This window comes from Corythoichthys intestinalis, chromosome 4 (assembly GCF_030265065.1).
Source record: "Corythoichthys intestinalis isolate RoL2023-P3 chromosome 4, ASM3026506v1, whole genome shotgun sequence".
Lineage (NCBI taxonomy): Eukaryota > Metazoa > Chordata > Actinopteri > Syngnathiformes > Syngnathidae > Corythoichthys > Corythoichthys intestinalis.
Window position 1 is genome coordinate 32028224 of NC_080398.1, and position 14486 is coordinate 32042709.

The 14486-nt window shown below is 34.2% G+C and overlaps 1 protein-coding gene across 3 annotated transcripts in view; it reads right to left on the reverse strand.

Annotated features, from left to right (window-relative positions):
• Positions 1 to 5328: 5328 nt before the first annotated feature.
• septin7b (septin 7b) overlaps positions 5329 to 14486 on the reverse strand; it is a 48733-nt gene continuing 39575 nt past the window's right edge. For 2 of the 3 annotated variants that reach the window (XM_057833858.1, XM_057833855.1), the window contains exons 8-14: positions 13686 to 13782; positions 13084 to 13135; positions 12885 to 13013; positions 11169 to 11189; positions 9218 to 9353; positions 9003 to 9145; positions 5329 to 6242 (exon numbers count right to left, since the gene is read on the reverse strand). In XM_057833858.1, the coding sequence (XP_057689841.1) occupies positions 6203 to 6242; positions 9003 to 9145; positions 9218 to 9353; positions 11169 to 11189; positions 12885 to 13013; positions 13084 to 13135; positions 13686 to 13782 (618 nt within the window). In that variant the 3' untranslated portion in view covers positions 5329 to 6202. The remainder of the gene's footprint in view (positions 6243 to 9002; positions 9146 to 9217; positions 9354 to 11168; positions 11190 to 12884; positions 13014 to 13083; positions 13136 to 13685; positions 13783 to 14486) is intronic. The other variant, XM_057833856.1, reaches the window with a different exon arrangement.

Here is a 14486-nt window from a genome sequence, read left to right on the forward strand (position 1 = left end):
CATGCAGTTAGTATTTATTTCACGTAAATATGTCGAAGTACAATGCTAGTCTGTTAGTGAATGTAGCTAGCAGCCGCCTGATGTAAACTGAGCTTTTCCAGTGAAAATTCTTGTGAATAAATGCTTAAATCTTTAAATTTTTTATAGACATGGGTGTAAAACAGTCTCAATTCTTGGTTAAAAGCAAAAAAAATAAATAAATAAAACGTGCAGTTAGCATTTATGTAAATATTGCGAACTATGATGCCAATGCAGTAGCGGCTAATTTCTCCAATTGATTTTTTTTTCACGTTTCAAAATGCATGCATGGAATGGAAAATAATTACCTTGAAGCTTCGTATAAATCACTCCTGAAATAATCCTTCCTGTTTGTAAGTGGTGCAGCTTTCGTACTTTTTCAACAGAAATCCAGCGTTCGGTCGCTGCGTGCATGTTTGTGAATAGCTCGTCTTGATGTGGGCGGCCCCCGACTTGAATGCAAGGCGCAGTGCATGACCGATCTGACCCGTCAATACATTATAAAGTCCATGCTTATACATATTTTATTATTTAAAACAAAGTATGTTTGGGAAGCATTATGTTTTATTTAATAATAATAAAAAAGATGAAACCATTTTTTATGTTAAAACTCTTAAAAGTTAAAAATTCTCAGTATTTTGCATCGACCACAACATATTTTATCTATAATATTTGTCGATTATTATTATTTTTAATGTGAAACAAAACAAAAAATATGAACTGAGAGGGGGAAACCAAAGAGTTTGTTGGTTAAAATTCAATTTAATATTTATTCAAATACAGTATATTCGGTTATTGAAAACAGATCTACTGGACTGTCTCAGGAAATTAGAATACACAATATTCTAATTTTTTGAGACAGTCCTGTGTATATATACAGGACTGTCTCAGGAAATTAGAATACACAATATTCTAATTTCCTGAGACAGTCAGGAAATTAGAATATTGTGTATTCTAATTTCCTGAGAATTAGAATATTGTGTATTCTAATTTCCTGAGACAGTCCTGTATATATACACAGGACTGTCTCAAAAAATTAGAATATTGTGTATTCTAATTTTCTGAGACAGTCCAGTATAGTGACTTTTACTTTATTCTTTGTAATATTTTACTATATATTTTTACTTATATTTTTTGGTTAATACTTATACAGATATAGTGCAAAAAACCCCTGGTCTTCACAGTCTAATATAAATTGAGTATGAGTGACTCAAGCTGCTGTCACTATTCATAAACATCTCTTGAGGAAGGTGAAAATTGCTGAATTAATGAAGGGAGGCACGAAGAAAATTGAGTCGTGCGTGTGCGGTAATTCATTACGCGTGGAGGTAAACACTCATATCATCTGAGACGTGGCCACTAGCTATCTAACCATCCATCTGTCGGCACCGAAAGAAGACCGCAAAAGTTCTGGAAATGAAGTGGAATTCAATGAAGATGCTGAAAGTTGTTCTTTTGTTCCTCCTGCTGACTAATGTCGTCTGTCTGAATGCTGACTCGTGCACAGATCAGGTAAGAGATGGTTGGATTTTCACTAATTTGAGGGGTTTACAAAATTGTAGTAAAAAAAAAGTGTTTTGGTCTTTTTTCTTAGATAAAATGTGCAGAATCAGATTTAATTGGAGTTATTTTGACAAGGATGGCCAGAAAATTATCGCCACTGAGATATTTCAAGAAAAACGGTGAGTGTTGAATCTACGTCAAGGGTGTCAAACTCATTTTGGGGGCTATTACGTTGGCTAACCTGTAGAAATATTTAACTAATTTCGCACATTTGACGGCACTAGACGTCCAACTCATTTTGACTGGAAGGGTCCCAGTCAAAATGGATTGGACGTCCAGCGCCGTCAATGGCAGGAAGGTAGGGCTGCCATGATTGACGAATGGATTAGCAAATGAATCATCAAGTCAATAAACAGTTATTTCACTTAGAAAAAAAAAAAAAAAAAAAAACGGTGGGAAAGAGTAAATATTCTTTAAAAATTATATATTTTTTTAATGTTGAGAAAAAATTATTTCATTTTTTATTTACAATTTTTATTCAAGAAAAAAACAGAATTGGTAAACAATTTTCATTTTTGAATCAAAAATATTATTAAAATATTCTTTTAAAAAAAACTATAATTTTTGTTTTATTGTCTAAAATTATTATATACAACTATTCTCTTCATTTTTAAAAATCTTTTTATCATTTTTGATATGGAAAAAAGTGCAAGGAATCAGTAAACACTTCAATTTGGATTTCCTTAAAAACAGAAATAAACAGTATATATACACTTTTTTTTTTTTTTTTTTTGTTAAAAACCAAAATGTAACAGTAAATATTCTCCAATTTCTGGACATCAGCAATTTTATTTTAGCGAAAAACACTTAAGTCGGTAAACAAGATTTACTTTCACTGAGCACACAACATGAGGCAATGGGCCTCATCTGGCCCCCGGGGTTCTAGTTTGACACCCTTGTTTTAAGAAATATAAAATGTACTTGATTTGAATTCACATTTTTGATGACCATCTTTCCACTCAAGCTGCAATTAGTCGGGCAGCACGTAAACGTGAGTAAAGACTCGATATGCACAATAAAAATATTTAAAATCATGTATATTGTAGTTATTTTGACCTTGTTTTTTTCTCTTCAATTTGCAGCCCAAAGGTATCAAACCTTTGTAGGTCTGATGGGCAAAAGGAGCTGAGGATGCGCAAAGTGACTGCAAACACATCATTCCGCACCCGCAAGAGTGGAGAAAATACTAAGCGGGTTTTTCCGATGACTATTATAGAATACTTCAATTGTACTACTTGCACATAGATGATAAAGTATGTAGTTTCTTTCTTACTCGTGTTAAAGTTCCAAGTCTCTTAATTTAAGTATCTGGTAAGATAGGGACATCTTGTGGTGATGTAAAGTATTAGGGCTACACTGGTATGAAGGGGGAAAAAAAATAACATTACAAGAGTCTGATAATTATAGTACTCTATTAATAAAGTTAGATATCGTCCAAATGTGCGTGTGGTTTATTTGTTATGAACCTGTGTGTCTAATTCTTCAATAGGAAATATACTTTTGCACCTGTAAAATTATTTTCAATTAAAAAAAAAAAAAAAATTAAAATAGTACTAACAATCAAAATCCAACTTTTCATCTTCATCTTAAAAACAGTTTGGTCATACAATGTTTGATTACTAAAACCACTTGATGGATATATATATATATATATTTATATATATTCTGGTAATATTTAGGCTTCATTTTTAAAATTTGATTCTAAATTTTCATCTTAAACACTTTTGTCTTGAAAACAAACTATTTGGAATTTATGTAATATTTAGGTTGCATTTTTTCCCCCATATAATTTTAACGATACTATAGGAAAATTTCCTTTCAAAAAGTTGTAAAATTGAAAACAATTTGGAAAAAAATATGACTAATCAAAAACATTTTTGTAGTAATAGTAAATTTTTTTAAAATTTAAATTTGAACTAAAGGTCATTAAAAAGCACATTTTAGTTATGAAATAAAAACTACAGTGTTGGCCCGAATATAAGAAAGCCCTGATTATAAGACGACCGCCTCTTTTTCAAGACTCAAGTTTGACTTTTTGAACACCAAATTAATTTTTATACAGAAAATAATTACAGTACATCCAAAACAAATGAATATAACAATATATTTGACAGAAAAGCATATTATTTTGCCTCATTCAAATCTTAATATCTGAACATTTAAATATGTAAAGTGTAACCACCATCGTAAGCTTCTGGTTTTTGAAATGTAAATAAACCAATCTAGTGTGATAAAACAACAAAATTGCAATCACTGCATTAACCATCAAAGTGAAGTCTAACTGTAACTGTAGTATTGAAACTGAATAAGGAAAAACATTGCAATAAAATAATGCAAACTGGTTAAACTAAAAGGAGTAGCTGAGATCTGTCATGACAGAACATCACTTCAATGATATCTGGCGCCATCTAGCGTCGTGAATGGGTATAATGTCTTGACCGCGAATATAAGACGACCCCTTCTTTTTCAGCGTTATTTCAATGCAAAAAAAAAAAAAAAAGTCATATTCGGGCCAATACGGGTATATACATTATCTTGATTTTTTTTTTTTTTATATACAACTCTCAGCCCAGATGCAACCAAAACCTTTTTCTGAACTACCCCTAACTCGCCATTTCTCTTTTCTGCCTCTCCCATCTTCTTTTACAGTCATTAATTCTGTAACTCTAGTCCTACTTAAAAAGAATAGCGGCCCTTGGTGGTGCCGGTAACACAGTGTTCAGTTAGGAGCATGATGCATACCTTACATGTATAATACATATACTGTATTAAATAAGGTCGTTTCCTGGCCGAAATGGGAGACTTGACATCTATGCACCCACCTTTGACTGCCATTGCCAGCAATAGACGTCCAATCCAGTTTGACTGGGGGGCTGGTATGGAGGTAGATTTGTGTCTTTATTATTCAATCCCAAAAAAAGTTGCTTCAATCAAAAAAAAGGCTGTTGAATCAAAATATATATTTTCAATCCAAAAAAATGTGTTTGAATGCAAAAATAAATGTAAAACTCAAAAAAATGCATTTGAAAAGTTTTTATTTGAAATTTTTTTTTATGATTGAATTGATGTAGTTTTGCGTTTGGGCCACATTTTTGCTAGGACATTTGTGTCTTTATTACACAATCAAAAAAATAAAGTTGCTTAAAACAAAAAAACTCCAAAAAGAAAAATGACTGCAATAAAAAAAAAATCATAGAAAAATAGTTTTTGAATGCGAAAAAATAGGTGAGACTCAGAAATTTGCATTTGAAACCTTAATTTTTCTTTGATTGAAGCAATCCTATTTGTGTTTGGGCCATATTATGGGTAGGACATTTGTGTCTAAATCATTCAATCCCAGAAAAAGTTGGTTCAATCAAAAAATAACTATTTTCAATCAAAAAAATCACTTGCAAAAATAAAATTGCGCTTCCCTAAAAATACTGTATATATTTTTAATTTTTAAAATATGAAATATATATATATATTTTTTTTTATTTATTTAAGTGTCACGTTTTTTTGAAGGGGAAAACGTCTTGAAGGCCCTTTTTTTGATGGAATCCTTTTGACACAAAGATCGAACCTCGCTGCTACTTCCGACATGTTTGAGTGAGAAATGGCTCCGCCAATGGCGTAAGCCATAAAAGCATGATGAAGCAAGAATCATGGGCGGCACTCGTCGGGCCCCGCTGGCAGCGATCGAACGACCGTCAATAAGTTAATTTTCATCCCAAAAAATATTATTCCAACAAAACAATGAGACGATCACATGATCACAGGTTTATTAAGTGACTTTGTACAATACAAATGAAAAATAACATTAAAAATACAAGAGATGGAGTACATAGCCAAAAGCAAAAAAAAAAAAAAAAAAAGGTGTTGACTCTTCATTTCCCACTGGCATTTGAACGCAGCGTGACTGAAACATTTTCAGGTTTTTATCATAATTTCCTATTTTGATTACAAAACAATATAAACAGTGAACGCGGCTCTCGCGTCTTGTCGGCGTTATTTTTTCTTCTTCTACACGTACAAAAGCTGGCCTTACTTCAGCTGGCTCGGTATATATTTATATAGAAAAATAAAACTAAAGTGGAATATAATACTTTGAACATTATATAAAGGGTGGTCCGATGCTAGCGGTTGATGGCGAAACGCGGCGGAATGGCGAAGAGGGGGGAAATTATCGTTTATATTGCGGAAAATAAGAAAATTATGTTGATAAAAAGGCCCAAGTTGTTTTTTTGTTATTGCCGTTTTATTTCATTCGCTGGTAGCGAATGAGTTAAAAAGCAAGCGAGCTTGCTTCGAAAGGGGCGGGGCAAAGGGGCAGAGCGCAGCAGGAAGGGGCCGGGCCAGTATTACGACAAAAAGAACAACACCAATAATAATAATAATAACAAGGGTTTGGCCATTTTTTTTCTAATTTGTAGTTTTTACTGTTGTTAAGGTAAACACGTTCTTCAATGATGATGAGTCCCGAGAAGACAAACACTGGAAGAAAGAGGAAGGTGGGAGCCGGGCTAAGGTTGGTCTTACTTGTGGGAGGGGCGTCATTGCCACACCCGGATGGCGCCCTGAGCGGCAAATGTTGGCAAACAGAACTAAGCGGACGCCAGGCGGTCCGCGGTTGACTGTCTCTTTAAAAGATCTTGCCTTTCTTTTTGTTCTTCTCCAGAGTTCTGAGAAAAAGAAAAACAAATTTGCATTTTTAAAGGGAACCTCGAACTTGAACCACCAGGTAAAATAGTTTTTCATCCTCTAAAGTTGCTATGTGCATCTAAGTTTGTTCCCAAAACCTCATTCATTCACCTTTTTTGCTCTGTTGACAACGCTTTTTGTAAAACTACTCATTTTCTGATGCTACTTACTTGATAAATTATTGACATACATATTGGACCAATCAAGTAGTCCAATTTGGACCGATGTCTACATCTAGTTTTTTTTTTTTTAAAAGGGAACCTCGGACTTAAAGACTTGTAGGCTCTAATAACTCACAATTGTTCTCGTTTAATAAAATATGTTATTAGAAACACATAAAATATTGCCATTGATTTAAAAATCTAAAATACTAAGTATCGATTGGGTCCGATCACGTCATTTTCAAAGTATCGGAATTGGCAAAAAAATATCGGACATGCCTTTTTTTAATATATATTTTTTAATTACCCTAATTTCCGCACTATAAGGCGCACCTGACTATAAGCCGCAGCCCACCAAATTTGGCACGAAAACGGCATTTGTTCATAGATAAGCCGCACTGGACCATAAGCCACAGCTGTCCTCACTGTATCATGGGATATTTACACCAAAAGATATCAACCGGTACAACCTTATTTGACAGCGGCATCAAACGACCGACTGTCATAAGACCAAATGAACCATCATTTAACATTGAACCAATTAGTGCAAAGCTTCATTGCTTCAAGAAGCTTCATTTGGCCATCAATGCTCCCTTGGGGGAGAAGTTAAATGGCTAAAGTATCATTTACTGAAAGCTCAACAAATACACTAGATGGCAATATTTAGTCACAATATACAAAGTCACATTTATCCTTTAAGAATTACAAGTCTTTCTGTCCGTGGATCCCTCTCACAGAAAGAATGTTAATAATGTAAATGCCATCTTGAGGATTTATTGTCATAATAAACAAATACAGTACTTATGTACTGTATGTTGAATGTATATATTCGTCTGAGTTTTATTCATTTTTTTCTTAATCCATTGCCAAAATGTATATGATGGGGAAAAATTATCGGGAATGATTGGAATTGAATCGGGAGAGAGAAAAAAAAGCTATCGGATCTGGAAATATCGGGATCGGCAGATACCCAAACTAAAACGATCGGGATCAGATCGGGAGCAAAAAAAAAAAACATGATCTGAACAACCCTAATTACTGCAATTCCTTCTCCACGGCGAGACGTCCAACGCATGCGCTCATTGGTTAAAAGCGGCGAGTACTTACTATTTTCGTTTTTATTGAGTCTTTTACTACCTTTTCACTGCCTCAAAATGCTTTTTGAATGTGTTTCCCTCTCATACTTTGAAGCATTGTGCTTTACTGCGGTAGCTTTAAAGTAGATTGTTGATCTGTTGACTAGATTAGTAACATAGCGTATTTAAGCCACCCTTATTCGATATTACGTTTAAGTATTTTCTTAAGGCATCTTAGAATGTTCTGTCTGTATGCACCTAAACAAAACAAGCTGAAAGCGCACGGTAGTACTTTGGGTGTCAAATTCGTCTCTTGTAGACGTTACGCCTATATAGCACATTTTGATAGAACACAATTTTTTTCCCCTACTCTCGTCTCGTTTCATTCAGTCTTTCCTGTTCATTTTGGTTTTGCTGCTCGTTTTGTGAAATACTGACAGTGCTGTCATGCACATTGATGTTCCTTTCTGGTTCAAATTGAAAGGGTTGAACAGAGGACATGTTTATGTCACTAGAGCAGGGGTTCCCAAACAATTCCACTTCGGGCCGCTGTGGGTGCTGGATTTCTTTCCAACAAAACAGGACGACACATGTACCAATCTGGTGTTTCACAAGTGTAGTAATCAGTTGATTGTAGTCAGGTGCTGCTTGTTTTAGCAGAAACCTCATTGGTTAAAAGGTCTGTGCTCGATCGGTAGGAACAAAAACCAGGACCCACAAGGGTCCTTGAGGACCGGTTTGGGAACCACTGCACTAGAATTATACTCTGGAAGCCCGGCAGCATAACCATGTGACGTCACTGCCCTGCGACGTCAACAACAATGGTGACCTACTGGTTAAACTAATTTTACAAATTGTATAAAAACAAAAACATCTAGAAGGGTTTCAATATCAAATTATTTTAACTCATAATAACGCTGATCTTTAAAGAACTACAAGTCTTTCTATTCGTGGATCCCTTCAGGCTTTTATTAACTCATTTGCCTCTTAATGACAAGAGACATCCAATTGTGTGGGTGTGATTGCTCATCTTTCAGTGCAATTGACGGCGCTAGACGTCCAATCCATTTGACTCCAACCCCACACTCAACTTGAATTGGAAGTCTAGCACCATCAATGGCAGTCAATTGGTTAAATTTGCATTCATTGACTAATTGAAAACTAATTAATCAATTGAGCGAACCATTTTGATTATATTTGAAAAACAAATCCTTTTTTTCCCAGATCTTAAAAATAAAATGTCTTATTTTTGCTTTTTTCAAATCAATTTTTCCAAATGAAAAACAAAAAGGACAAAAAAGTAATCGTTTGTAGTGTCACTAATTTCAATACATAAAAAGAAAAATAATAAACAACTGCAACTGGCAATTTGTCAAACCGCTCACATTATGGGACTGTTCAGTCAAACCCACTAGATGGCGCTCACTGCCCAACTTGCTCAAGAATCACTTGCTTAGCATCAAATAGTATCCACTTTTTAGGAATACAGTAAAAGCTTCCCCACCTGGAGGCCTCCAATTTCTGCTGCTCCAGGCGCTGCTGGGCCTCCCAGTTGGCTCGCTCCTCCTCAAAGACACGTCGCTTCTCTTCCAGCTCCTTGTGCTGCGCCTCCAGGTTCTTCTTCATCTGCTCATGGCGCCGTTGAAGCTACGTGGGCAAACAGAGTGACGTCAAGATATGAAGATGAAAACGTCAAAAAGACCAGCGTGAGATTGACACCTCGGCTTCGGAGTCTTTGAGTTTCTGCACTTTCTCCTTGACTTTCATCTCAAAGACCTGCTCCATTTCCATCTCCATCTTCTTCATCTTGGTCACGTGCTCCCGCCGCTCCTCCTCCATTTGGGCTAGAGGACTCCTAAATGAAAGTTGTGGCCATGAATGACAGACAGGACGTTTCGGAAGGTTCTTCACGGGTTCATGCGCACGGATGACAGGTAGAGGGGCAGTGGAATAAAGGAGGAGGATCAGCATGCCCTTTCTTAACAGGGTATACACACAAATTGACCGTCAAATTGAACTGGGAGGGTTGGAATTGAATTAACATGTTTCAGTGCCATTGAGTGAACTCTTGTACTGTATTTGAATAATAAGTGTCCACTAAAAATGCATAAATGTTTTAACTGATTTTCTGTGAAAAATTAAAACTTATTGAATTCTAATTTCTTCCTCAAGCAGGTGAAACTTGAGGAAGCAGAGATTACGCATTCGGTTCCGTATGTTTGCGTTCAAGATAATAATCCCTTTATCAGTTCTTCAGTTAACAAAGTTGCATGTTTGTAATATGTAACAAAAGAGGTGATCAATTTTGTGGTAGGTTGAGGTCAGTAAAGAAATTTTGCGATAAATCAAGAACGAATAAAACGATGACTGTTAAACTTGCAGGATGTTTTTAACATGAAATGGAAGCGCTGGTTAAATTTTGGGGTTATGAGGTCAAAGGTCAGAAAGAATTTCACGATGATAATGTATTAGGCTATTTAAATCAAATTTGCAGAATTTGATGTGTTGACACAGACTTCATAATGATTATGAAGATTATGAAGTTTATGGCTGACAAGAGAAAGGGTCAAAGGTCACAGAGGTCAGAAGTAGGAACTTGACTGCTAAGGCCTCTCTCAAAGTGTTCCTTTAGTTTTAAAAAATTATTTTGCCTTAATGTTCATTTCATAAATTAAAACTATGTTATAACTGTTCTATGAATAATTGATCATTGAATCATAGCTTTTTTACAGATTAGTGTGTAAAATACACAATAATGTGTAAAAAATTGTGTTTTTACTGTTGGAAAGTATGCCCATAAATGGTGATATCACACATGTTCATGTTTGAGTAATTTAAAATGTATTGTTTTAGGGGCTTTAGATTTCAAATTTTTACAGATGTATTAATTAAACAGATTTTTTTTTCAATTTAAAAATACAGCATTACTATTCAACCAATTATAATTGAATAAGATAAGAGTGTTTTGGATTTAAAAAATAGTAAAAAGTAATGAGTATATGTGAGTTTTTACTTTGGAAAATACACTAATAAAATGGTGTCATTAGACAGATTAAAAAAATTTTTTTTAACGTATTGTCTTCTAGTTTTTAGAACCTCATTGATGCGTTTTTCAATTTCAGATAAGAAAATACAATTACTGGTATACTGCTTAACCAATTTCAAAGGAAGAGAAGATTTCTGCTTTTTGGATTAAAAAAAAAACATCAAATTTATACTTCACTATGTGTTTTTCAACCAGCACACAAGTGATTGAACGTCTATAAACGTCACTGGCACTAAAACACATTCACACAATTACAATTATCATCATTTCATGGTATGAATGTCTCTCCTGTCTAAGTATGGATATGTTTAAGTGATGTTGAATCAAAGTTTTCATACATTATGAGCAATGTGAGGTACAATGTTTTTCATCGCCAAGTAAATCGCAAATGTGTGCACCCCGTTTTAATTGCAACAGCTCTCTTTACAAGAGCCCCAGACAGACAAGCCACCAGTGCTACATTGTCCATTTGACAGGCTGTGCGATTCTTTGGCGCAACGCCTGGATACAGGAGCCACCAGCTGGTCGCCATGTGCGAGGCGGCCGAGCCCAAAGGGAACAACAAAGGAATGAAAGAGAAAAGGTGTGAAAAAAGTGACAGAACAAAAAATAATGACCACTTACATTCCTTCGACTGCATCAAGTCTAAAAAAGACGGCACAAAACACACACACATGGCATGCGATGATGAGCTCATGCACTAAAAGGTGTGTCGCACATTGCGTGTTAAGAGTTGTAATTTTAGTTTAGCGTGTTAGCGCTTAGTGGCTAAAACTGCAAACGCTACAGTGAATATAGGCAGTGAATAATCATGTTTTGCTCTCATTGTTGGCGATAGACGTCTAATCTAATTGAATTGCATAAATGGATTAGACGTTTATCGCTGTCAATGGCAGCGATTGAGTTAATAAACACTACATTCTAAAAAACTGCTACTGAGCTGGTAGGGCTGCCATAAGCTATTATTTTGATAGTCGATTCATCACCAATAATATATAATCATATATTTATATAAATCACATTTGTTGGATTGGAATCTAAAACTATGCATTGCCAAAAGTTGAATGACCAAATTAATCACTTTTTCAGCTTTTTTTCATTTAAATTTGTAAAAAAAAATAAATAAATAAAGAGCATTTTACTCTTATATTTTAATATCAAAATAAACACAATATTCAGTTTTAAAATTTGTACGAATAAATCATTTAAAAAAAAAAACAACGTTTTTTTATTTACAAAATAGAAACATATATATATATATATATATATATATATATATGCATACAGTAAAATCATTAAAAAAAAATTATTTACAAAATAGAAACATATATATATATATATATATATGCATACAGTATATAAATAGAATTAGAAATAAGATTTACTGGGTAATTTTCCTTTAGAATTTTCGTAACTAAAAATAGAAATTTTAGAAAATTAAAAATATTTTAATTAAAAAATAAAAATGTGAAATAATACAGTTTTTAAAATTTAAATAAATTATTGTTTTTTTTAATAATTTGATGTTTTTTATGACAAAAAAAACAAGATTTACTGTGCATTTTTTCTACTTTTTATAATCGAATTTAATGAAGAAAAAAATAATAAAGTATTTTTTTTATATATACATATGTATAACCATATTTTCCACACATATTTCCACACATTTGAATATAAGGCACACCTTCAATGAATGGCCTATTTGAATACTTTTCATATATAGGGCGCACTGCATTATAAAGTGCACTAGTAGATGATGGGCTTGCATTATGCATCCACTAGATGAAGCTGCATTAAAGGGAATGTCATGCCATGATTAATTAATATTAATCCATATATAAGGCATGACAGATTATAAAGCGCACTATCGGCTTTTGAGAAAATTTAGGTGCGCCTAAAGAGCGGAAAATACGGTAATTATATAAATAAACTTAAATAATATTCACTTTTTTTTTTTTAATTTAAATTAATCTTTTTGGGGTTTCTTTTTTAACGATAAACATTTTTTAAATAAAAAATAAATATTAAAAAGTTATTTTCTTCGTTTTTTCTTTATTCAAATAAATAAAAATGGAAATTTAATAAAATGTTTTTTGTTTTTAAACAAAAGGAAATATTTGATATTTGTATAATCTGTTATGGCATCATTGTAATGATCGACACAAGCCAAAAAAGTACTTATTTTTTCCAATGCTTTTATGTCAGCAATGTCTCTAAAGAATTTATCGACTATCAAAATAGTTGCCATTCATTTGATCATCGATTAGTTGTCAATTAGTCATTTAATGATGGCAGTCCTACAGAGTAATGCATGTTATCTAAGAAGTGTGCACGGCTTACTTGGTGGACAATTGCCCCTTGGCCCGGTTGTTCTCCACGCCATTGTAGGTGACGGCAGCCAGCTTCCTGCTGCGGTAGTTCTCGTAGTGGACGTTGTTAGTCACGTCCTTCAAGTCCTGCATGTGAGTCCTGCATGGAAAACAAGGGTTTAAGCACTCACGTCGGATAGTCGCGCTTTTATGAAATGTTATGAGAGTACCTAATGAGCATGTCTCTGAGAATGGTGAAGTCACAGTGATCGCTGTTCTCCACTAGGAGGAAAAACGAGTCAGTCAAAATCAGTTGAAAACATGTTTTTGATGAAATCAACATTTTCTTTGAACGATCTCGAAAAATATCGTAAATGTTCAATATAAAATACAGTACATAATATTAACAAGTCCGCATCTACTTTTGTATGAAAAATAGGAATATTAACTTGACATTTACAACAGCCTGTACAGTTTAACATTTATTGTTTACCCTTTGGAACACAACTTGTCATCATTGCTTGTGGCTAAATGATTTGATTTGCAATACAAGGGTAAGGAAAGCATTCAAGGATATTCTACGAAACAAATAATAAACAGAAAAACAAGCTATTTCCATTCTTCTGCTATGAATTGGAATGAGTTTATCACTCCTACCTAGGCGTCCGATCCATTTGAACTGGACCCCCCCCCCCCCCCCCCCCCCAAACCAGTGACACCTTTTTAAAACGATACGTCGACAACCTTTTGGGCTAAAAAGTATCACGACATATCACCTTTTTGATATATTGTCACACCCCTAGTAGAGTGTTAAATAAAAATGAGTTCAAACCTTCTGCGACCCCCCAGGGGTACTGTCGTCCTCTGACACGTTTGCTGTTCACCTCAATGATGGTGTTGCTGCCCACCACGGCTAAAGGCAGCTTGTCCTGGAAACGACATTTGAATCACAAATGAGCTAAAAAGAAAACAATTCTCACCCCCATTTATTTTGCAAGAGAAGTTATGTGCAATTGTGTAAAGCAAACCGGATGTCATTACATATTCACTTCCTTCTAAGCTTATTGGACAGGAAACCACTCAAGTATTGCCTGAGCTAAGCATTAATAAATTCTGTACTATGTGTAGCATTAGTATGAGTAATAATAAGTAGTAGTAGAGTAATAATATGTTGATAGGACAGATGCTAAATATGTTAATTTGTACATGACATTTGCACTAGCTGGCAACAAACATTACGAGCTATTGTTTAAAGAAGTGATTAGCTAGCTAACATCGGCATGTTATCGCAGTCTACTGTTAATATGACTTTTGTGGTCGTAGAATTAAGTAGCGTGTTGATAGGACAATTGCAAAGTATTTTTAACTTTAATGCTAGCGAGTAAGCATCACGGGTTAGCGTTCAAAATTGCACTTAGTGCGTTAACTTGCTAACATTAGCATGTGTTAATATGTGAATTATTATTAAATAGTATACTGAAGGGATAGTTGATAAATGTTTTTGGCACTTTAATGCCAGCTATTAGCATTATCAGTAGGCAAATAAAGTAGCAGTGAGCGTGTTAGCATGTCTACTGTTTACCCCTTCATGCACGAATTATGTTTTTTTACTCTAGAATATTAGTCATAGGGT